At 53.9% G+C, this 21,673-nt stretch overlaps 1 protein-coding gene and 1 long non-coding RNA gene across 3 annotated transcripts in view; one reads left to right on the top strand and one right to left on the bottom strand.

The window, feature by feature from the left end:
- The first annotated feature begins 34 nt into the window (after positions 1 to 34).
- On the top strand, positions 35 to 2,731 carry LOC119233890 (uncharacterized). The gene is made up of 4 exons (XR_005122497.2): positions 35 to 367; positions 605 to 824; positions 1,389 to 1,486; positions 2,121 to 2,731. It is a non-coding gene; the product is annotated as an uncharacterized LOC119233890 (long non-coding RNA).
- The window catches only part of HSPA12A (heat shock protein family A (Hsp70) member 12A), a 124,390-nt gene continuing 103,995 nt past the window's right edge, over positions 1,279 to 21,673 (bottom strand). For both annotated transcript variants that reach the window (XM_037496559.2, XM_037496562.2), the window contains 7 exons: positions 19,228 to 19,344; positions 13,532 to 13,703; positions 10,404 to 10,490; positions 9,723 to 9,827; positions 8,759 to 9,017; positions 6,525 to 6,628; positions 1,279 to 5,420 (listed from right to left, as the gene is read on the bottom strand). In XM_037496559.2, coding sequence (XP_037352456.1) covers positions 4,783 to 5,420; positions 6,525 to 6,628; positions 8,759 to 9,017; positions 9,723 to 9,827; positions 10,404 to 10,490; positions 13,532 to 13,703; positions 19,228 to 19,344 — 1,482 coding nt within the window. In that variant the 3' untranslated portion in view covers positions 1,279 to 4,782. The remainder of the gene's footprint in view (positions 5,421 to 6,524; positions 6,629 to 8,758; positions 9,018 to 9,722; positions 9,828 to 10,403; positions 10,491 to 13,531; positions 13,704 to 19,227; positions 19,345 to 21,673) is intronic.

Below are 21,673 nucleotides of genomic sequence, written 5' to 3'. Positions count from 1 at the left end.
CAGCGGGGGGGGAGGGGCAAAGGGCGGGGTCGGGCATCCCCCCAGGCCCAGCCCCCCGGCTTAGCCCTCTGTGCTTCCTCGCCCCTCACCCCTGAGTCCTGCCAGAACCGCCCTGGGCATGGGGAGGAAGTTGGGACCTGCAGTGACTCTGGGGGCTGCGTGAAATCCAGGGATTTGCAAACAAACATTTGGTCTCCGAAACTGTTCTAAATCCTGGATACTCTGTCTCCCCCAGCCTGGAGCACCTCAGGGGTTTGGAAGTGGGGAGAGGGGTATGGGCAGGGACCTAGGTCAAAGCCTCCTTTTACTGATGCAGGCACTGGGGCCCGGCCTGGATGTCCTTCCTTGGTGCCTAGCTGGTGCCTGAGTGAGTGGTGAGGGATTGCGGGGCTGGGGGTGGAAGGAGAGACCTTGTGTCCATGGCAGCCACCCCAAAACACTTACTCCCCTTGACCTTCTCTCACCTCCCCTTTTCTTCTGTCAGGCAGCAAAGGCAGGACTACAGATGGCCTGGACTAAGAATTGGGCAGAAGAGGGGCGGGGTACTCAGGGGGCAGGGCTGGTGTTGGAGCCACCCTGCTTTCTAAGCATCCTTAGTTTATAGGAGCTGAGACCTCCTTGGATTGAAGCCACTGAGACACCCACTGTGTGACCCAGACAGAGGGACTGAGTGCCTTCAGCTGCTGCTGGTCCAGCTGCTTCCTGCAAAGAGGAACTGCAGGAGGCACTGCTTCCCCATACACCTCCCGCCGGCCCTCCCACCCCCACTCACACACACCCTCCTGGGAATTAAACTTCCCGCAAAAGCTGATGCAACTACCCAGGTAGGAAGGATACCCCTACCTCAGACTATCTAGAACTTTCTAGAACCAGCTCTGGAAGGCCACCCAGGACATGGTCTTGGAATAAACCCAAGGCTCTAGAGGTCATCACTTTGGCCTGCCCGCTAGAGACCAGAGGACAAGGCACTCCTCCCAACTCTAGTATTTAACAACAGTGGCCACCCCGGAATACCTGCCTTTTTTCTGGCGAGGCAGCTTTCTTCTAGTTTGGTGGGAAATTGGCTTTTGGGCAGTTGGATGAAGCCTTGGTTCCCAGCAAACAAAGGGGCCAAGTCTGGTCAAAATGGCCGTTAATCACACCACGACACCTAGCAAAAGGCCTGAAAGTCAATCTCCACTGGAGGTGGGGTGCAGAGTTGGTGATGATGTGTCGACAATTCCATTTACAAATGTAGAGTGTCCCCCCCCAAAAAAATCAGTCTAAGTCACATGAGATCCAAAGTTTTGCTTTATTAGACATTTTTGAAGATAGAGTTTGCAAATACGATCTTGTTGTCAAGTTGTGAATTGCTGCAAAGTTCAGCGAAGTTTGAATTTATCTTGTAGTGAACAACACCTCAACGGCTGATCGTTGAGAACATATTCCATATTCCAAGCAGATGAGAGATGTGACGTTATGGCCGACAATTATACCAGTCATTCACGTGAGTCATTTCCCAGCATGAATATGCAGCTTAATCACAGCAACTTCATCTCTACCATGTGAAATTCGATCTTGAATTAATAATGCATTTTGACTCCTGTTGATATTGGTGCATGCGATTCTTTGCTACCTGGCAATTAACCAGACCTGGACTCTAAAAGCTAAACTTGATCTAAATAACATTCTAAGGGTAAGGCAGGCTCTGTAATCTGGACTCATCTTAGCCGTCACTCTGCAGAAAAACCTCCGTTTCGCTCCTCCTCTTTCTTATCTCGTCTGTCAGTAACGTGTCTGTCATCCAGCATTTATTAATGCCTGCTGTGTACAGAAGGGCAAAGGAAATCCTTTGACAGATCTGCCTCCAGGAAACATGGACGACAGATAACATGCCAGGGACACTTGAGTAATGGGTCAAGATAACAGGCCTTTGAGAAACTTGCTAAGATTAGAAATGTGTCCAAGTGTACTTATCCAGGGCTCTTATTCTAGAATATTTCAGTGGGGACAGGAGGGAAGAGGGATGGATTTGGGGTTCCCTTTGAAGGAGTTTGATTATTGGGGCTGCATCTCTGGGGCCAGAAGAAAGTCCAGTAACATTATTACCTCCCCCTCAATCATCTTTGCCAACACTGCAGAGTCCACCAGCTCATTCAAGAGAAATAGACAAGGAGACATCCTGAATGCAAAGTGGGAACGGCCTGACGCTAGCCTGAAACAGGGACTTGGCAACATCACACACTTAAACCAGTGGAAAGGCTGGATGTGCACCCCTTGATGCCTTCCTTTGACCCTGGTACCCTGAAAACATGACACAGTGGACCACACTTGCCTTCAGAGCCCACTTGGCCCCACAAGGAGAGGAGGCAATGTTGCAAAGAGTTTTTGTAGGTTTTTCTGTCACTCTGCTTCTAGAACCAGAAAGTTCAGCCACCTAAGACTGGACAGGAGTGTCCATACATTATTATGCTCCTTTAAATATAAACTGTGAACTTTGGGGACAGGTGTGGTGGAGAAAGTTCTGATGAAGCTGATGATCTAGGTGGTCCGTCCACACAGCGTATTTAATCTCAGGCACCTCCATCTATTGCTTGGTCTTGCAAACATAACCCATAACTTAGTATCGGTAAAAATCAATGACTGGTAAACACAATTACATGAAACCATGGAAAATTAAAGGCAGCAATATCACCAACAAAATTCAAAGAGCATTTTTGTTTTTTTTTTTTAAACAAGAGAAGCACATTATAGAAATAATCTGTACAATCCTCTAATGTATGTACATAAAATTATATTACTTATAACTAATGGAAAAGTCTTATTTTGTAGTGTATGGCTGGCAACACCAAAGAAAGACCCATCACATTTAGCTGGAAGCAGAGCAGGCAGCGAGAGAACCCTTGCAAACCCACCTTCAGGCCTGGATACAAAACCCTGCTACTCAGTTAGGTGACTAGCTTTCTCTGCTTCTGTGGCTGGTTGAAGTTTCATATTCTAGCAGGGAATTCTTATTCTAGCAGGGGATTCTGCAGCAGGTGATATGAAAGACAAGACATGTTAAAATGAAATCGGAAATGCTAGTTAAAATCTGCATATTGGCTATGAGAATGAGTCGGTGACTCCAACTTGCTTCTCAAGTCTTACTTATCCTCCATTCATTATGCATGCCTCCAGTGATTTCCATTGGAATGAATTCTAGCAGGTGGGAAACAGCTTTGAACAGATCAGACTGCCTGACTGAGATTCTTGATCTTTCCTTACTCGGTTCCTCAATGCTGGGGAAGATGGACTTTGCACAGTGCAGAAGGAAGGACCTATCACAGACCCACCAGTTGGTTCCTCAGGCAGCCTTTTCTTGGGGTGCCTTTCTTTCCCTTGTTTTTCCTCCCCAGGCCCTTCCTGTGAGGCTAAAGGCACCATTCTCAAGCCAGGTGGAGGCCCAGCTGGAACGAGTGAGCAAAAATGGATCAGCGCTGCCCTGTACAGAGAAACCCTTCCCCCAAGAGAGCTCCCCAGGGTGCAGGCGCTGCTCATGCTCACCCTCCCACAAAACCTCAGGTGAGGGGTTTTCAAATTTCAATAAACCACAGTTCCCGAGGCTTATGAATCCCCTCTCCAAAACTTGACTTCAGTTTGTAAAGGGGAAAGTTTCCAGGAACCAGTTCCGACCAGAGCAAGCGAGCTCTCAGGCAGGTGGGCCCTCGAATATTTGCTTTCAAAAGCCTTGGTTTAATTCATCAAGGAAACATCTACAAATTCCTTTTGGACAGACTTTAAAAATGGAAGATTCTCTGCCCACGTGTCACCAATGTAGTCCTCTCAAAATGTGGGAATAAATAGCGAAAACTCCTAAGGAAATGCGTGTGAGGAGGCAGGAGGGAGCTTATGTAAAACAGGTACAACTTTCAAGGTCAGGGCTGTTCCACTCCTGAGCTTGGTGACGTGAACAAGGCAAACTGCAAGCTCATTTTCTCATAGACTCTTGCTGAGATGAACCCAAATCACTTACGAATTCAGAAATCAGGAGTTGACATTCTGAGAATTCTATCTTGGCATATAATATGGAATCTGTCAGAGGCTCTTTATTTCCATTGAAGTGAGTTTTTTCCTGCTGAACAGCTGAGGCATCTGCCCTCCCCACGCCACATCCTAACCCTCAGAGGCCCGGTGAGTCTTCCCTGAACCGATTTGGAATTTAAATGATGAGAACCTAAAATAGTGCCCCGTGTAGGCAGTCTTCTCCCGGCAGCTAAAAAATGCTCCAAGTTCCTTCTGAATCACCACTTTGAATCACATGATGGGGAAAAGAAATGACTGCAGATGGGCGGCATCTTAGATTGACTGCCATTCAAAAAATGGAAAAAGCAAAGTCTCAAAGAGATGAAGAATCTCCTGGCTCAAAAATCTCATTTTGAATTGAGAAAGATAGCTGTCGGGCCCTCTCAATTCTACCAACAGATCTGTTCAAAGCCAGCTCCGTCCCTGCTGGGGAAATGGACTGATTCCCTCCTGGGTTCCACCGCTCAGTCCCTATGAAATTAGCTGCTTTTCTAGAATCCCTTTCTAGAATCCTTTCTAGCTGCTTTCGTATTCCCAGACCTCATCCTTAATTCCCCACAATTTTTCTGACTCCAGCGTGCCCTCAAAAATCCTGTGTTATTTCCGTCCCTGGTGGTTCTCATCCTCCCTGCTGAAATTCAGGGGGTGATGGCAGGGGCAAGGCCAGGGAAGAACAGTCAGGGTTGAGGTCAGCAGATGCAGGTGAGCTGAGTCCAAGGGGGCAGCAGTGGGGAGGATCAGTTAGTAATTTAAGAAATCGATCCCAACCTTGACACTCTTCGAGGTGGCTATATCCACGGCCGTGGCCTTGATCTCGGTGTCCCCGAACTGCATGAGGGTCTGGATCTCCCTCCGGGCGGGCACGTTGGGACCCCCGGTGCCAGTGAGATCCAGGCGGAGCGTGCCGCACTTCTTGACCCCGGGGTCGGTGATGAAGCTCACGTCGTCGTGCTCGGCGCTGTAGATGTTGATGACGATGACCAGCTGGGACGGCTTGGCTGGGGTGTAGCTGCGCTTGACCAGCTCGCCCAGGGCCACGGACTGGTCTGCAGAGATGAACTTGTCGAACACGTCGGTGCACCAGCGCGTGCCGTCCTTCACCAGCAGCTTCTCGGGTGGGTGCTTGCCCTCCACGTAGCGGTTGAGCACGCCCACCCCGTAGGTCAGTGGGGACCGGCGCACCTTGATAACGGCGGGGTCCAGGCCGAAGAGGACGGCCCCCTTGAGGATGGTGAGGCCCACGTCCTGGGGGATGATGATGCGGCACTTGTCCCCGAAGGCCGTCTGCACCGCCTGCTGCAGGAGTGGCGCCTCGGCAAAGCCGCCCACCAGGAAGAGGAACTTGACGGTGGACACCTCGGGCTTCTGGAACAGGTCGCCTGCAAGAGAGGAGCACGGGACAATGTCCTGTGGCCAAGAGCCAGCAGACGAGGGGGACTGGGTGAGCTGAGAAGGCGGGAACTGGATACCACCACTTGGGCGAGCAGGCTAATCTAAGCTTGCTGGAAGGAATTTTTGTAGAGCTGGGCTTTTAAAGAAAGGGGTTTGCACCCCAATACGTTCAGGAATGGGGGCCTCCTGGTGGTTCAGGGGTTAAAGACAGCGCTATCAAGCCACTGCCAGCCACGACAGCATGAGTTCAATCCCCAGCCGGCCAGGGAGCTACCCACATGGCGCAGCAGACCTCTCCTGTCTTGACCGCTGCTCCCCTCAGCAGTGTATTTCAGTCAGTCTGCCTGTTCTGTGCCCCACTCTGTCTCTGATGAATCCTCTCACCTATTCCACCCCCGACCTCTGGCCTACACCCCAGTTCTTGTACATATAAATAAATCTTAAAAAAAAAAAAAAGGTTCAGGAATGAAAAACCAAAGCTGGATGGATATTCATGTTGCCAGCAAGATAGTGATGAACACGTGTCACCCATTAGGCCTAAGTGTATGCTCACCACACAGGAGCTTGTTCAGGAAGGCGGGCGTAAATATTACTCCTTGGTTTTCATAAACATCCCCTCCCCCCTCCAGGGGTTGTGATTGTGAAGATGAGGAGCAGGAAGTGGAGGGAGGCCTGGATACTGATGATGGTCCCAGTGAGTGTGTGTGTGCAGGGGAGGCTGCTGAGGCAGCCCTAGAGGCAGGGCCCGCTTGTGGGAGATCTTTCCCTGGCTCACTCCCAGCGAGGGTCACGACTCCTAACTTATCCCACAAAAGCAGCGCCTCTACATCCCCTCGGGCCCGTCACTGGAGGCTAACACTGCTTTAGCGCTCTGATTTTGAGGCCAAGTCGAAAGCCCAGGTGAAGACAGGCTGCTCCGTGGTACCTGCGGGAAGGGATCAGAGCGCAGAGCTGGGGTTTGGGGCTTCTGTACCCAGGACTCCCGGCCTGGCCTTCCTGCCGACTTCACACGGACTGGTTGGTGATGCTGGGGAAGTCAGCCCCCTTTCTGCCTGGGCCTCACCCAGTGGCTGCGTCTGCCTGCTACTTACGGAGATGCTCAATGATGCTGTCGATGGTCGGCTTGAAAAGCGCGTTCATGGCGTCTGGGCTCATTCTTAACATCCCTTGCGAAGACCACTTCACGAAGTCCACACTGCAGGGGCGTGGCACAGAGAAACAAGCAGGAATGTATAACCCGTACCCAGGCTGGCCTGCAGGGCACGGCCTTGGCAGAACAGCGGCTCATCTCAGGCAGGGTGGGTTGGGAAGTCCCTGGAAATAAATACCCTGAAGTTCCAGGACCCAAACCCCTGGACACTCAGAAGCTCAGGCATAACCTCTTCCATTTCTCTTTGCTCAGGTCTGTGGCCAGTGTTCCCCAGGATAGTGGGGGCCCAAAGCTGACGCAGACCAGGCTAACTCAAGGGACCCCCCTCTTTCTCCGATAACCACATTTGGAATCCAGTAGTAGATGGATTTGAGTCCATGAGAGGCTCAGGTGATATGTCCACTGTACTTCCACATGCGAGCTCAGGTGCATCCCCCTCGGCCCTGCAGCCACCTGCCCCAGGACAGGACCAGCCTAATCCTACGGATGCACTCACTGTCTCTGCCACAGAGCAGCATGCCCAAGTGGGGGTGGAGCGGACCCTGCGGGGCCCCAGCCTGGCCTCTCCCACCAGGAGCTGTGGGACTTGGGGCAAGTTGGCCTATGTTGTTTCTGAGCCCCAGGCTTCTCGCCTGGAAATCAAAGGCACTACCACTTCCTGACCCCTCACAGGGGCTGCTGTGAACACAGGTATGACACCATGTCTGGGGAAACACTGGACACTCCCCAGCACTAAACAAAGGCAGGGCTGTTTACTGGAGAGTGTGCCTCTTCTATTATCAAGTTACCCCGCCTGTTCTCACATTCAGAGGGGCCAAGTGAATGGGATCTCTGACCCCGAGCAAAGGGCACACCAGCTGCTTCCCGCCCTCACACGCAAGTTGCTGCCAGGTCTTCCAGCTGGGAATTCTTTCCATGGCCTAGGCCAAAGGACACGTGGGTGTGGAGCGATCCCGTGACTGGCTGCACCCTTCTCCCCAGTCGGGGAGCTGGCTGCCCCAGGAAGAGCAGGTGTCCTCTGTGGAGGAGAGTGCATCAGCTGAGTCAGGCCCTGCCACAAAGGCAAGAAGACCCTGAATCAAATCTGCTCGTCTCCCAGTGAAGAAACCAGGTCTTCTTAGAGAAACAGCCAAGTCCAGACCTTGGGTAGGAACGTACAAGATGCCCAGGAACATCTTCACATCCCAGAAGGCAAAGACTGTCAGAGACCACGAATGTCACGGCAGCGGACTCTGGAGCCAACACGAAAAGGCTCCTTCTGGCCCAGATGGGACAATGTGAGCAGCCGCAGAGATAAAACTGCCCGGTTTTAAACTACACCGAGGAGGCTAAAATCTATGACTTCTTAATGTGCCCCCCAGCAAAAAAAAAAAAAATCAGTACTTCGGAGAACGCTAGGAATGCAACTCAAGCTTTAAAAAGCCTTAAAACTGGAGGGAAAGTCAAGCATGTCTCCTGTCTGCTGCATGAACTATGCACTGAGCCATGAAGCATTTGAGGAGAGAAGTTTCTCCTGGTGGACAAGGTTGAGCAACAGTGGAAGGAGTGATGGGCTAAGGAGGTTGCCACTGGCCACCCCTGGAAGGAAGGACCTGGGCTATGACCATCTGGCGCTGACACCCCCAAGGAATCCACTAGCGAAGCTCTCGAGTCCCCGGATGTGACAAAGGGGGGGGGGCGGGGGGAGGGCGGCCACCCAGGAAGGAGACTGGCCACAAACTCGTACTTGAGCCTGACTGAGCCTCAATCTGCCAGTTTGTAAAACTGCCAGGGGGCAGAGGAACCCACTCCACGGCCTGCAGTGAGCCAAACCCTGACAGAGGAAACTCTGTAGGACAAAGAATGGACAACCCCCCCCCCCGCACCCTGATTTCATCAAGTTTATGTTCTTCAGGTAACACTTAGTCAATACCTGCCAAGCCCCAGGCTTTGCCAAGCACCTACCATATAGGAATTCATTCCAGCCTCACAACAACCCTTTGAGGTAAGTGGAATTATCATGCCTACTTTCCAGATGAAAAAAATTGAAGAACAGAGAGGTTGGGTCACTCACCCAAAGTCACGCAGCAAGTGTGCAGGATTGGAACCCAGAGACCACATTCCATCCGTTCCTCCTCCCATCACAAGCACCCGCCTCCCCTGGAAGGTCCTGATCCCAAGGCGAGCCCCACTCACTTGCTTTTCCTCAAGGCGTGTTCCACGCTGTGCCCGCGGAACTTCTTGTAGTAGTCGATGAAGGAGAAGGGGAGAGTGATGTTCAGCGGGTTAGTGCGGTCGGGGGCAGCGGCCCTTTTACGCGACTCAAAGGCAATCATTAAGTCGACCCAGGCTGCCGGACGCTTGATTTTGAATTGTTCGATAAAATCCTCTCCAAATATTTTACACAGGAGCTTTTCAAATTCATAGTCTACTCCTAGGGATCCGTAGGGGCCACCTGAGTGGAGGACAAAATGGGAGCCCACTGTGTTAACACAAACCATCACATGCTGAGCCTGAGGTCTGGGAAACCACCTGCTCTGTGCCCCTGAGTCACAAAACAGCTCCGACTTAGACTCGCTTCGCAGGCTGACTTGCACTAGCACTTTAAAACCCTGAGGTTCTAATTCCACGTGGGAAACTTTTGCTATAGAAATCATCTTTAAAATCAATTCTATTTTAAATAAATCAGTACCCAATGCACTAGAGACATCATATGGTTTTCCTGCCCATGAAATCCAAGGACGGGGTTTAGATAGCCAGTAGGTGTCACCAGCCCCTACGATCTCCTCCTCAGTGCTGCCTCCACCAAGGAAAGAGCTGCTGCTTTGGCCACTTCAACCCAAGCCCAGGTGACCCGGGACCTCTGTGGGCCGCTTACCCATAGCCCTAAATCCTAGCTGGCATCACATCAGTCACATCACCTAACAGTTGCATCCCTGCAGAACTTCCAAGACAGAATCCCTTGGTCAGGATCTGAACCAGGCTCATCATTTTATGCCCAAACCCAAGTTACAGTGGCTTATGTTTTCAACAACATTGCATTGCATTTTGCTCTCCAGTTTCACACAGGCAGCAGTGTGTGGTGTGACCCACGTGCTGCTGGCCTTGAGAGAATGAAACGCTGGGAAATCTGGAAGGAGACAGTCCTGCAGGGGCTCACCTGTTGCTTTATACAGTTCTTTAAGGTGTCCCTCTGGTAACCGTATCTGATGCACTGTCAGGTCTACGGTGCCACCGCCACTGTCCACGACCACATACTTGTCACCTGGGACAAAAACAGTCATCCTTTACATAGATGGCTTGTCCATCCTGCCTTGAAAGGAGCTGGTGGGTGGGACTTGGTAAACCCAGCCAAGTGCCATCAACACCTCTCATTAGTACAGTGATTTTGCTAATTAACACACAGTGAGTTACTGGAGACTAAAGAGATGCAGTGAGGTCTGCCCAGCAGTGGTGGTTAGCATGGATGATAAGGGGGTGATAAAGGGGTGATCATTAGGACAAAAACACTCATGTCACACGCTGCTGCAGACCCAGCATGGAAAAATGGGTAACTCCCTGCCAAGTTAACTGCACCATAAAATGGTCTGCTGATGAACACAGGCCTTCCTCCAGAATGGGGGCGTTCCAGTTCCTGCCTGTCTATCTGGTCCTCATGATATCAGAACATGCATGCTCACAGCTCCAAAAAGAGCTCTCCCCGCTCCCAGGGGCAGTGGTCTTTAAAACCAACTGATTTGGCATATTTTTCCAAAAGTGCAAGAGGGAAAAACAAGAATCCACTTTTGTCAGCAGCACACACACACGTCTAGCAAGGGCAAAGGACATTCAAGGACGCTACCTTCCTCCAGCTCGGACCAGATTTCTCCTATGACATTCTCCACCAAAAAGGTCCGACTCTGCCGATTACGCCGTATGTGTTCCTTAGCTAGTGGCCGACAGAAAGAAAATGACGGGTAAGAAAGCATGAAAAAGCGGCAGTCACCTGCAGTCAGTGGAGGCAATAGCATGAGGAGGTTTAGGGATAGAACAGTTAGTGACACATGATCAGAGTGATTCCATCAACATAACACTGGGGATTATGGAGCCAGCTCTTCCAGAGGGAGTGATTTCCACCAGCCTCTTCTATGCATCTGCCAGTGGTTTTGTCCTGTGCCCTCCCTGAAAAGCTCACCTGGAGAGATTCCCTTGTGCCGGTGACGTTTAGGGGGCGGGGCTTAATAAAATCAGCCCAGGGCCTCCCCGGTGGCACAAGGGGTTAAGCACTGCACTAGGAAGCAATCCACAGCGTCTGCAGCACAAGTTCAATCCCTGGCCGGCCAGGGAGCAACCCACATGGTGCAGCAGACCTCTCCTGTCTCACCCGCTGCTCCCCTCAGCAGTGGATTTCAGTCAATCTGCCTGTTCTGTTCCCCACTCTGTCTCTGGTGAATCCTCTCACCTTCCCCCACCCCCATCTCTGGCCTGTACCCCAGCTCTTGCATGCATAAACAAATCTTTAAAAAATAAAAAAATAAATAAAAATAAAATAAAATCGGCCCATTTCCTGGCTTCTCTGCTGCAGGGAGGACACTGTCTGCCCAGCTGCCTGCAGTGTGCTCTGTTAAACAATTTCACCTCCAGGAACTCTGAAGCGAGGAATGTGCGGTATGTTTTCCTGATCAGGATCCTGGGTAAGGGACGGGAGCCATTTCCTGGCTCAGTTGACGTCAATACGCTCTTTAGCCACAAGGTGGCGCTTCAGCCATAAGGTGGCGCGTCTGCAGCCGGCACCATCTCTTCCAGGGGGTTGGGCCATTAGTTAAAAAACGGCCATGCACGGCTAATGAAGCATGTTCTGAGCTCTCAAAAAAAAAATTACCACTTTTTTAGGCAAATGAAGCCCCAGCTGGTGAAAAATAAACCCTTTACTCATTCAATCCTCTGGAGTGAAATACAATGGCAAACCCTCTGCGGGGTCCACGGGGCAGCGATGAGGACAGAGAAGGACCTGGGGTCTCGGGCACTTGGGCCTTTGGGGTTCTCCTGATTTTGTTCCACCAGGTCTCCCTTCCTGCTGGGAGAGACGGTGTAACTGTCAAATAAGGCTGAGACAGACCCCGCCTGGCTGAGCACACAGGCCACAGCGGAGTCCCAAGGCACAGAGGGACAGAGCGGGAGCAGTGCGGGGTGCGGGCTACGCTCAAGGCCAGGAACCCAGAGACAGGGTTCCTCAGCGGGGCAGTGTCCCAAAGCAGATCCCCTTCAACCTGAGTGCTGCCTTAGGAAGTATTGAGAAGTGCAGCACAGGTCGCTAATTCTGACGCGAGTTTCCCATTTCAACAGCTGAGCAGGAACACTGAGGACAGAAAGCCCAGTCGCTCCCCTGAGCCAGTGACCAGGGGTGGAGACAGCATGTGGGCTGAGCATTCGGAACCTTTGTGCACTTGACTTAGTGGCATCAAGCTTGTCTCTCTGGGTACTCTGGAGGCAGACAGGCATTGCTAAAAAAAGCAAACCTGGGATTTAAAGGGGTACCCGAGGACCTCCCTGGTGGCGCAAGGGTTGAGGACAGCGCTATCAAGCTATTACCAGCCACTGCAGCACGAGTTTGATCCCTGACCGGCCAGGGAGCTGACCCACATGGCGCAGCAGACCTCTCCTGACTTGCCCGCTGCTCCCCTCAGCAGTGTATTTCAGACAATCCTCCTGTTCTACTCCCCATTCTGTTTCTGGTGAATCCTCTCACCCCCCACACCTCTGGCCTGTACCCCAGCTCTTGTATGCAAAATAAATAAAATAAATCTAAAAAAAGGGGGTGCCTGACCCCATTCATTCCAGGGGAGTCAGATGTGGGGTGTTAACACAGCCCCGGCAGGCTGAGCAGCAGCCTTGGACATTGAACGTGGGCGCTATCTTGTGGCTGAGCCTCACAGACTCCACATTTGTCCTTGAAACTGCAGGACAGTGGCCTCTGGGGCAGTCACTCTGGGAGGACGACAAGAGGCCTGGGGGAGACTGGCCTTATGTCCGTGGAATGTGTGTCTGTACTGGGGGTGGCCCCCGTGCCTGGGGGCGAGCAGACAGGCCTGGCTGCGGGACAGAGGGAGGCTGTAGGACACAGCCTCTGGAGTTACCCCTTCCTGCCTCCCGGGGCAGCATGCGGGGCAGGGGCACAGGGGGCGGGTGCCCTGGATGGAGGCCCTCCTCTGGGAATGGAGCTGGGAGCTGGATCCTGGGATGGAGGCAAACCAGCTTCCCCACAGTGCTCCTGGGCTGCACCCTGGCTTATTCCCCTTGTGACCATGACCCTGACCCCGGGTGTCTGCAAACCCAAAGGCCTCAGATTGACCCACAGAGTCTTAAATCCCAGGGAAACAGTCCTGGGACCAAGTCTGTGACCAACTTGCATCCAGTTGAGTGTTAAAAAGGAAAAGCTCCTAAAATACCCGCCTGGGCCTCCCCGGGCTGCTTCCCCTAGTGCGAGCAGCCGAGGGTCAGGAAAAAAACCAGCTCTTTCCATCGGAGGGTGGAACGCTTGCCCGTTTCATGGCAAAGACACATAATGAGCTCATCACACACCACGCGGCCCCCGCGAGTGAGTCAACAATAAATCAACAGTCTTAATGGAGGAATTAATAGCAGGCAAGTGGGATTAGATTAAGAATCAGTTAATAGACAAGAAGGATGAAGAGCTAGTAAAAGGCAAGGCCAAGAACAGCTCTCGGGCGGCCCAGCCCTCAGGTTCCTGGAGAGAAGCACCCGCCCCCTCCTAAGGCACTTGGATGGCTGATGAATCAGGGAAACCATGGCTGAGTTTACAGGGTTCCTGGGAGGGCCTGGGCAGTGGGGCTGAGCCCAGAGGGGCTTACACCTTCCTCTCTGGGAGGCCGACATTGCAGCACCCAGTGCCTTTGATAATCTGAGGCAGAGACACATGCAAGGCGGGAGTGGGGAGAGCAGGGAGGGGGAAGAGAGAGCCGGAGGTACCCTGTGCAAACCCAGCTCCTACTGTGTCACTGGAGCTGTACCCATTGACCGCCGCCTTGCTGCTCAGCTCAATCATCTGGTGCAGCCGCAGCTTCCGGCAGTAGATGGAGGCGGCCTCGGGCTCCAGGGCAATGATGAGCTGCTCCGAGTTCTCGGGGGAGGCCAGGCCCGCCTGCAAGACAGAAGCGGCAGCTGGGACCTGGGCCCCTGAGCAGGACCACTCAGAGGACCCCCCCCCCATGCCTTGGGCTGACTCCCCAAGTAAAATCCATCCACAGGTCTCGGCAGAGCTTAAAGTCAGGGTGATCAGGGGTTGGGCCCCAAGTCAGGCACCCAAGCGCCCCTACCCCAAGTGACCAAGAAATACATAAGCACTCTTGGAAACTGCAAAGCCCTCTGCAGCATGGGAGGTCTTGCATTAAGGGCTTGCTTGGCCCAAACTGAGGAGCAGGAAGAAGGAATGGCCCCTAAACCTTGACCGCCATCGAGAAGAGCGGGAGGCAGAGGGTCTGTTTCTAGTTACAATGTGCCTGCAGTCTGAGCAAGGGGCAGCAGTGCTTACTTTGGTGGCCAAGGAAGTGCCATGGCCAGCCCTCGGATGCCACTCTGACTTTGCTGGATGGGACTCCCCTGGAGAAAGCGCCTCCCAGAACCCCAGAGGGCCCCTCACTTTCCACTGTGGTGGCGGGGCGGGGAGGGGGCAGCTGTCAGTGATTTCACTTGCAGCCTTCAACCCTGTAACAGCAGGGATGCTCCTGCTCTGTGGCTTCAGGCTCATTCTAGTCACAGTGCTGCAGACCCAAAGAATGGCCTGTTCTGTGGGCTCTGGGCCCATGTGTGAGGCGCTCGGGGGAAACAAGCCTCCAACCTGGTCCTGGCCCCAGCAGAAGAAACTCAGAAGGGCAGCTCAGGTGGACTGGCTCCCCACATCGTGGCCTGTCCAGGCCCAGCTCCCACCCAGATGTGAGAATGGAGGAAAGTGAGCAGCCAGCAGCCAGCTGGGCCTACAGCCTAAGACTCTCTCAAAACTGGGGATGCAGAGTGGGCTTGGAGGAGGGTGGCCCTCAGCGGGAAGGTAGCAAGACAAAGGCTGCTTGGCTCCAAGGCATGTTGCTGCCATCAGGTCCAACCGGCCAGATGGCTCCCGTGTCCAGGAAAAGCCACACAGCCTGGGCCTCTCTTGAACCAGCCCCTTTCACTGTCCTCAGCCAGAAGCAGAGGCCATGGCCCCAGCAACAAACTCCCAAGGAGGCCACTGTGGGAGCTGTGGGGCGAGGCAAAGGAGGAAGCTGGCTCTGCACAGATTCCACCCTCCAGGAGGGTCCCAGCGCTGCGGTGGACACAAGAAGCAGGGTGTGAACCAGCGTAGCCGGAGGCTCAAGACCCAGCTGTGGTCTCTGGGCGGGAGAGGCCAGCGCCGGAGACAGGCCTTGCTCCAGGGTGAGCCCACTCTCTTCCCAGCACAAGCCCTGGGGCCTGGCAGCCAGGGGGAGAATTGGGGGTCTCTGCCTAGGTTAGGGTCACCTGGAGAGAGGAGCTCTCTCTGGCATCGCTAGTTCTGCCTCCAGCTGGTAGCTCCTGCTACGGCTCTGCAGAGAGCTCCTCAGCACGGCGCTTTGCAGATTCTGCCTCCAACCCCAGATGCAAGCAGACTTGTCTGGTCGCCTGCAAGATAGTGTTCTTCTGAGGTAGCAGTCTTGCCTCGTAGCACACGGCGCTCAGAGGGTGGATGCTGCAGGAACGAATGGCCCGTCCCTCTAGCCAGCCTCACTGGCCATTGCCCGTCTCTGAACCCGAGCAAGAACATTCTGCAGACGAGACACCGGAGCCTACAGCCCGTGTGTGAACAGGAGTGCACCACCCCAGCTGACTCCTCCGGAATCTGGGGCAGCGGGAGCACCCTCATAGTAGCTTTCTAGGGTGTTCCTCTGTGGTCACGAGCCCCACTGGGAGGAGCAGGTGGGTGAGAACATCTCGCTCCAGGAAGGCGGGGGACATGGGCGCCGCAGCAGCTCCTCTGCCCCGGGCTCTGCTGTGCTCCGGGAAAACCCACCAGGGCAGTGTCTGTGGCCGAGGAACGCAGCCTGACTGGCTGAGAGCCCGCTGGCCGGGCTCCGGCGACAAAGGCCACACCGCCCCTGGCTGGCGTCACGGGTGGCTGCAGTGGCCTGTTTCCTGTTTGATCATCTTCCATTGCGGTTTGCTCAGAAAGGGAGGCACATGCAGGCGGCAATGTCATGTTAGATGAGATCATCGTACCGAGGGGAACAGCGTTTTTATTGAACAGGGCTCTGGAACCTACCAGAGTGACTTATTTTAGACAAAAAGCATCTGGAAATAGGGTGGATGCCCTCCGGGATTCATGGAATGATCTCCCCATTCTAGGTCTTTTCTGAAGCCCTGGAAGAGGGATCAGCTGATTTTCCTGCAACCCTCTGAATGCCCTTAGAGGGCCTCAAGGTGGCCAGAGCCAAAGTAGGTTTAACCTACTTTGTCAACATGCACTTAATGTAAGAGGAGTTTTTGGCTTTTGCATGAAATGGTATTGGTGTCAGCTGTTTCTTGGTAGTGGATCTCAGACCTCTGAGTGGGGGCCCCCAACCCAGCCACCCCGTGGGAGATGCCGCAATACCTCCTCTCCCACTCTGCATCCAGGCTGCCTCCCCCTCTACCACCAGACAGTGGAAGCCCGAAGCTCAGCTGCTGGAGGACTGTGCTGTGGACTGGGGCCTCTGATAAGCCTGGAAGGAGGGTTCCCTTCCTACATGCCCCTCAGGGCAGACGGGGCAGCTTCCAGGCTCTCTGAGCAAGCACCTCTCCCTCCTCTTCCTCTGACTCTCTGTCCATCTGTCAGGCAGATGGAGAGCACTTCGGATGGAAGGATTGGTGGACAAGTGCCACCTCGAAGAAGGAAACAAATGCCCGCCTCGTTGAAGGAAACAAAGAGCACGAGGCACCCAGGCAGCGGCCAGGTGAGCACCCTCGGGGCCCTGAAGCTGGCTGGCCCAACCCAGGGTTGTCCAGAGAGACAGAACCAGTGGGAGGTAGCATGTAGAAAAAGAGATTTTTATAAGCAATTGCTGCACACAATTCTGAGGCTAAGTCCCAAGATCTACAGCTGGCAGCTGGCAGCACTGGAGCGCTAAAGGCATCATCCTGACTGAGCCCCAGGGCCTGAAACCCAGGAGAGCTGAAGTGTCGTTCCCTTCTGAAGGCTGGCAGGCTTAAGGCCCAGAAAGAACCCATGTTTCAGTGAAAGCCCAAGAGCAGGGGTGAAGGTTGTCCCAGCTTGAAGGCAGTCAGACAGGAGGAATTCCCTCTTAGTCTAGGGAGGCTCAGTCTTTTGGGCTCTTCGGGTCTTCAACTGATTGGACGTGGCCCACCCACCTTAGGGATGGCTGTCCACTCTACTCAGTTAACTGATTTAAATGTTAATCTCATCCAAAGTCACCTGCCCAGAATGTTTGACCAGATTTCTGGATATGCCTTGGCCCAGTCAAGTTGACACACAAAATTAATCATCCTAGGTATTCATCTTCCTTCCCCTGTGTAATGAATGGGGGTAAGGAGGGAGAGTTGGAGAGATGCGAATTCTGGCCACAGAGTAGCAAACTTCATTTCCATTTTTTCCCCTGGGGACTCTCCCAGAGGACAGGCTGAAGAGACTGCAGAGAAGTCGCAAACAATGGTGCCCCAAAATGCCCTCTCTGGCATCTCCCAGAGGTGCCAAAGCCTTCAATGGACCAGTCACTCAGCTTCAGGCTACTTGAGAAGTGGCCCCTGTCTTGGTCCCTCGGACATGAATCGAGGGCTCCCTGGCACACACAAGGCCTGGGATGGGCTTGTTTAGTGAATGAAGGAGAGTGAAGGATAGAATGCCCCCCCCCCTTAAGTCCTGTCAGTGATGTAACGGGGATACAAGGATCAAATCAGAACCACAAGGGACCAAAAAGCAAGCTGCCAATCACAGAACAAGGCAGAAGTTACCCAGCAAGGAGCGGCTATCTCACCCACACTGCGTCTCGAGACTTCAGAAAGCAAACTCCATCCACACACGCTGGCGACGCGGCCCTGGTGGGAACCGCGGACCCTGCCACTCTCCAGGGCGTCATTTGATTCCACGGACACTGCCCCCTGCCTGGAGTCCTCCCTGACACCCCCATCCCATGCAGGGGGCCTCTCCCCCCACCCGGCTCAGAGGCAGGCCTCAGGAGCGCCCTTGACTCCGCTTCCAGCCCCTCTCACACCGCTTTCTCTCTCGGGCTAAAAATAAGAACTGACCCTTTTCAGGGTCACAAGATTCCTGGGGGTGGAAAATGAGAGTCAAAGCCACGTATCTGGAAGGTTCTTCCTGGGAAACACTCGGAGCTCCAGGTGTGGCTGCCCCATCGCGGGTCCCAGGGTGCTGCGGGTCCCAGGGGTGCCGCTGCCCGGAGGCCACACTGCGGAGCAGCGCGTCCAGGGCTCCCGGGACAGCTAACCTGCATGTGTGCGTCTTCCTCTCTGAAGAAGCTGCCTCTCTGGAGCCTCCACCCTCTTCCTTCATCCTTATAAAAACAAGTCTATTTTTGGCAGCTACATGGAGGGAGCCAGATTCTCACGCTGAGCAGAGGAGATGGTCTAGGGCTGGGCAGGGGAGAGGAGAGGAGGGGAGGGGAGGGGAGGGGAGGAGCGGGTTGGCAGCCCTCGTGGACGCTACCTGCGCTGGAGGGAAGCCCAGGAATTGTATACAGACATCAGGGCCTCCCCCTGCCCCCCACATCTGACTCTATCAGGTCGACCCGGTGGGTGTTTTGGAAGAGAAGGTTCAAACAGGTCAGCTCAAGGTCAGAGGTCTGTCCCTGGGAAGGTGGGCAAGCTGTGCCCTGAGAGGCATGCAGGGGTGGGGGGCTGTGCAAGGGGACGCCACTGCCTCCGTGACCTTCCCGAACTGAAGCTCAGCATGGAGAGCTGGCCCGGTGCTGGGGGGCCTTCCATGAGCCAGCGCAACACAGCAGCTCTGTCCCGGGGCTCAGAACGGCAGGTCAGCATGAAATGCCGCTCTTGTCACTCAATTACACCCTCGTGGAAGCCCCTCAGGACACTGTTAGCAGCCAAAGGTGAGAGTTGGGGCCACGAGGGTTTGGGGCAGCAGAGGGGGCCCCCAGTTGCTGGCCATGGACAGGGGCACTTTGCTGACCGGATGCATCTGAGCTACACCGTGGCCCTTACCCTGGCGCTTGCCTCCTCCAAGGTCGGCAGCCCTCACCTCCCTCTAGGCGGTGACATGTGACCTGGTGGTGGACACACAACGCACAGACCCTGCCCTTCATCTTGCAGCTGCCCGTGCAGCTCAGTCTCACACCAAGCTGACGCCCAAGACACCAGCCACACTTTAGTCCCTCCTGACTGACATCTTTTCCTTGAGGAAGTTCTTACTTCCTTTCCCCCGTGGAGAAAAAGTCTCAGAAATCCCAGGCCGAGACCCCCAGGGGCAGAATGAAAGGGAAACACACTGAACCAGAGAGAAAGCTGAACCAGGACCTCCCCTGTCCTTCAACCCGTTTCTCCCTCAGGACGAAAATGGGAACAGGAAGGCCCCGTCCTGGCCCCCCTGCCTACAGGAGCCTCCTTGCTGCTTCCCCAGGAGGCCCGAGGATGCTAGGGAACCTGAGTGGGGTGACAGTCAGCCGTGGGCACCTGGGCCCCGCGCTCACCTGGTAGGCGGCCTGTCTCATGAACTGCTTGGCCGGCTGTTTCCAGATGGCAGGCACCGTGATCACCCATCTGACATCAGCGTTCTCGAACTCCGAACCTGCCTGGTCGCTCAGCTCCTGAAGTCAAGGGAAAGGCAGCAGGTCAAGCGGATGCTGCTGGTCCCTGTGGTTTCCCTGCCCTCCAGGCTCCCTGGCCATGAACTCTCCAGATGGCTACTCCGCAGCTTCCAGAACTTACAGCGTCAGGCAACAGGGGATTGTTTCCTGAATACTCACCAGCCATTTTCACTCACTGGGTATGCCTGCAGGCGGGAGGCAGGCAGAGCAGGGGCCTCTGGCCACTTGCTGATCCTGTGACTCTGGGCAAGCGACAGCCTCTCAGCCTGTTTCCTTACCGGTACAGTGATAACACCTAGCTCCTGAGGGTGTTGGCAAGAGCGATGGTTTCCTGAGGGCTCTGTTCCTGGAGACTTTGCTCTGTGTCAACCCTGCTAACACACTACATCTATCAGCTCCAGGAACCCACCTGTTAGGGAGGAACTGGCCTGTGCCACACTTGGAAAATGAAGGCCTGACCTGTTCAGTGTCTCTTTGACAACTGCTCAGCTAAAAAGTGGCACAGCCCAAGTCTGGCCTGACTCTGAAGACCGAGGTCTTGATTAAATTATTGCAGGTGTCCTCATATCCAGAACCAGGCCTGGCCCACAGTCACGCTTAGCCCCCAGTGGCAGTGGTAGCTCTAGTCATCTCTGTCCTCCACCTGGCCCCCAGCCTGGCACATGAGGGGGACTTCCTGGCAGGATGGGAAAGCTGTGAGTCATACTGCCCTTCACTTCTGGCCGAGGTTACACCATGTCAGCAGAGCCCAAGTGCATAAATGAGATGGGTGGGGCTCGCAGAGGTTTCTACCACGGCCGTGTAGGCAAACTATGTCTCTGGAATACTGCTCAGACTCAGTATTCCCATCTGTATGATGGGGGGAATGAAACGACCTTGCAGCATTCCTGGCAAGACCAAATGAGAACACACAGAGGGTCTGGTCTGAGAAGGCCCCTATGAATACTAGCTCCTCTCGTCTTCCCCTCCTATTGCCGCATTCGCCAGCACATCTACACATGCTGATGGGCTCTGGGGGCATGTTTCAGAAGGCAGACAGGCTGGGGGGTTTTCTGACAGGTGTCTGATTTTCCCTGTGGTTTCACATAGTTATCCAGGGTTGCCCCACCCTCTCAATAAACGCAGTTCCTCTTTGATCAGTAAGCTATTATTTTTTGCCCTAAAATTTTATTTTCACTTTTCATTAAGATAAAATACCCACGGCCTCCCTAGTGGCCCAAGGGGTTAAGCACAGCACTGTGAAGCTATCCACAGCCACTACAGCAAGAGTTCGATCCCTGGCCAGGCAGAGAGATACCCACATGGTGCAGCAGACCTCTCCTGTCTCACCAGCTGCTCCCCTCAGCAGTGTATGTCAGTCAATCCGCCTGCTCTGTTCCCCATTCTGTCTCTGGTGAATCCTCTCACCCCCCACACCTCTGGCCTGTACCCCAGCTCTTGTATGCATAAATAAATAAATTTTAAAAATAAAAAGATGGGCCTCCCTGATAGCACAGGTGGTTGAGCGCAGCACTGCGAAGCTGTCCACAGCCTCTGCAGCATGGGTTCAATCCCGGCCAGCCAGGGAGATACCCACATGGTGTGGCAGACCTCTCCTGTCTCACCCGCTGCTCCCCTCAGCAGTGTATTTCAGTCGATCCACTGTTTTGTTCCCCACTCTGTCTCTGGTGACTCCTCTCACCCTCCCGCACATCTGACCTATACCCCAGTTCTTGTATAGACAAAAAAACAAATAAATAAATCTTTAAAAAAAATAAAAAGATAAAATACCCAGAGTGAAATGCATGGTCGGCAACAACTTTGAAGTGCACACTTCAGTAGTGTTAGTACCTTCAGCTGACTTTTTTAAAAACATGTTTTAAAAAACTCCTCTGCTTTGGGCAGAGACAAAGCTGTCATGTTTTGCTTGTGTCTGAATCACACTTTATTTCCTTGCAGGGTTTTGGAAGAAGGTGAGCCCGGCATGTGCGGGGAGGGCGCTAAGACCACACCCACGGCCCCTGAGCAATTTCAGACCCCGGACAGGAAAAGGCTCAGAACGTGAATGATGTGAGCGAGTTGCTCCTTGGGCTGAATGCAGCGCAGTCTGTGTGCCCAGGATGGACACAACCTGGGAGGGAAGGGGACCTGGCATGGGGGGCCAGTGTAGCCACTACGGCACAGCTTCCTCTGTGATCGGAGGGACTGCTTCAGGTATCTGACCTCTGGTGAAGGGCCCAACGCCTCTAATACTGCTTTTCCTCGTGGGATTTCTCCACAGCGTGTCCACTGCCAGGAGAAGAAGCACACAGGCTCCCGGAGCCTCTGGCTCAGCTGCTGTGTTCACAAC

The sequence above is a fragment of the Talpa occidentalis genome, unplaced genomic scaffold (assembly GCF_014898055.3).
Source record: "Talpa occidentalis isolate TD23 unplaced genomic scaffold, MPIMG_talOcc4v2.1 talOcc4.8, whole genome shotgun sequence".
In the NCBI taxonomy this organism is placed as follows: domain Eukaryota; kingdom Metazoa; phylum Chordata; class Mammalia; order Eulipotyphla; family Talpidae; genus Talpa; species Talpa occidentalis.
Note: the sequence above shows the minus strand (reverse complement) of the source record. Positions and strands in the feature narration are given on the sequence as shown.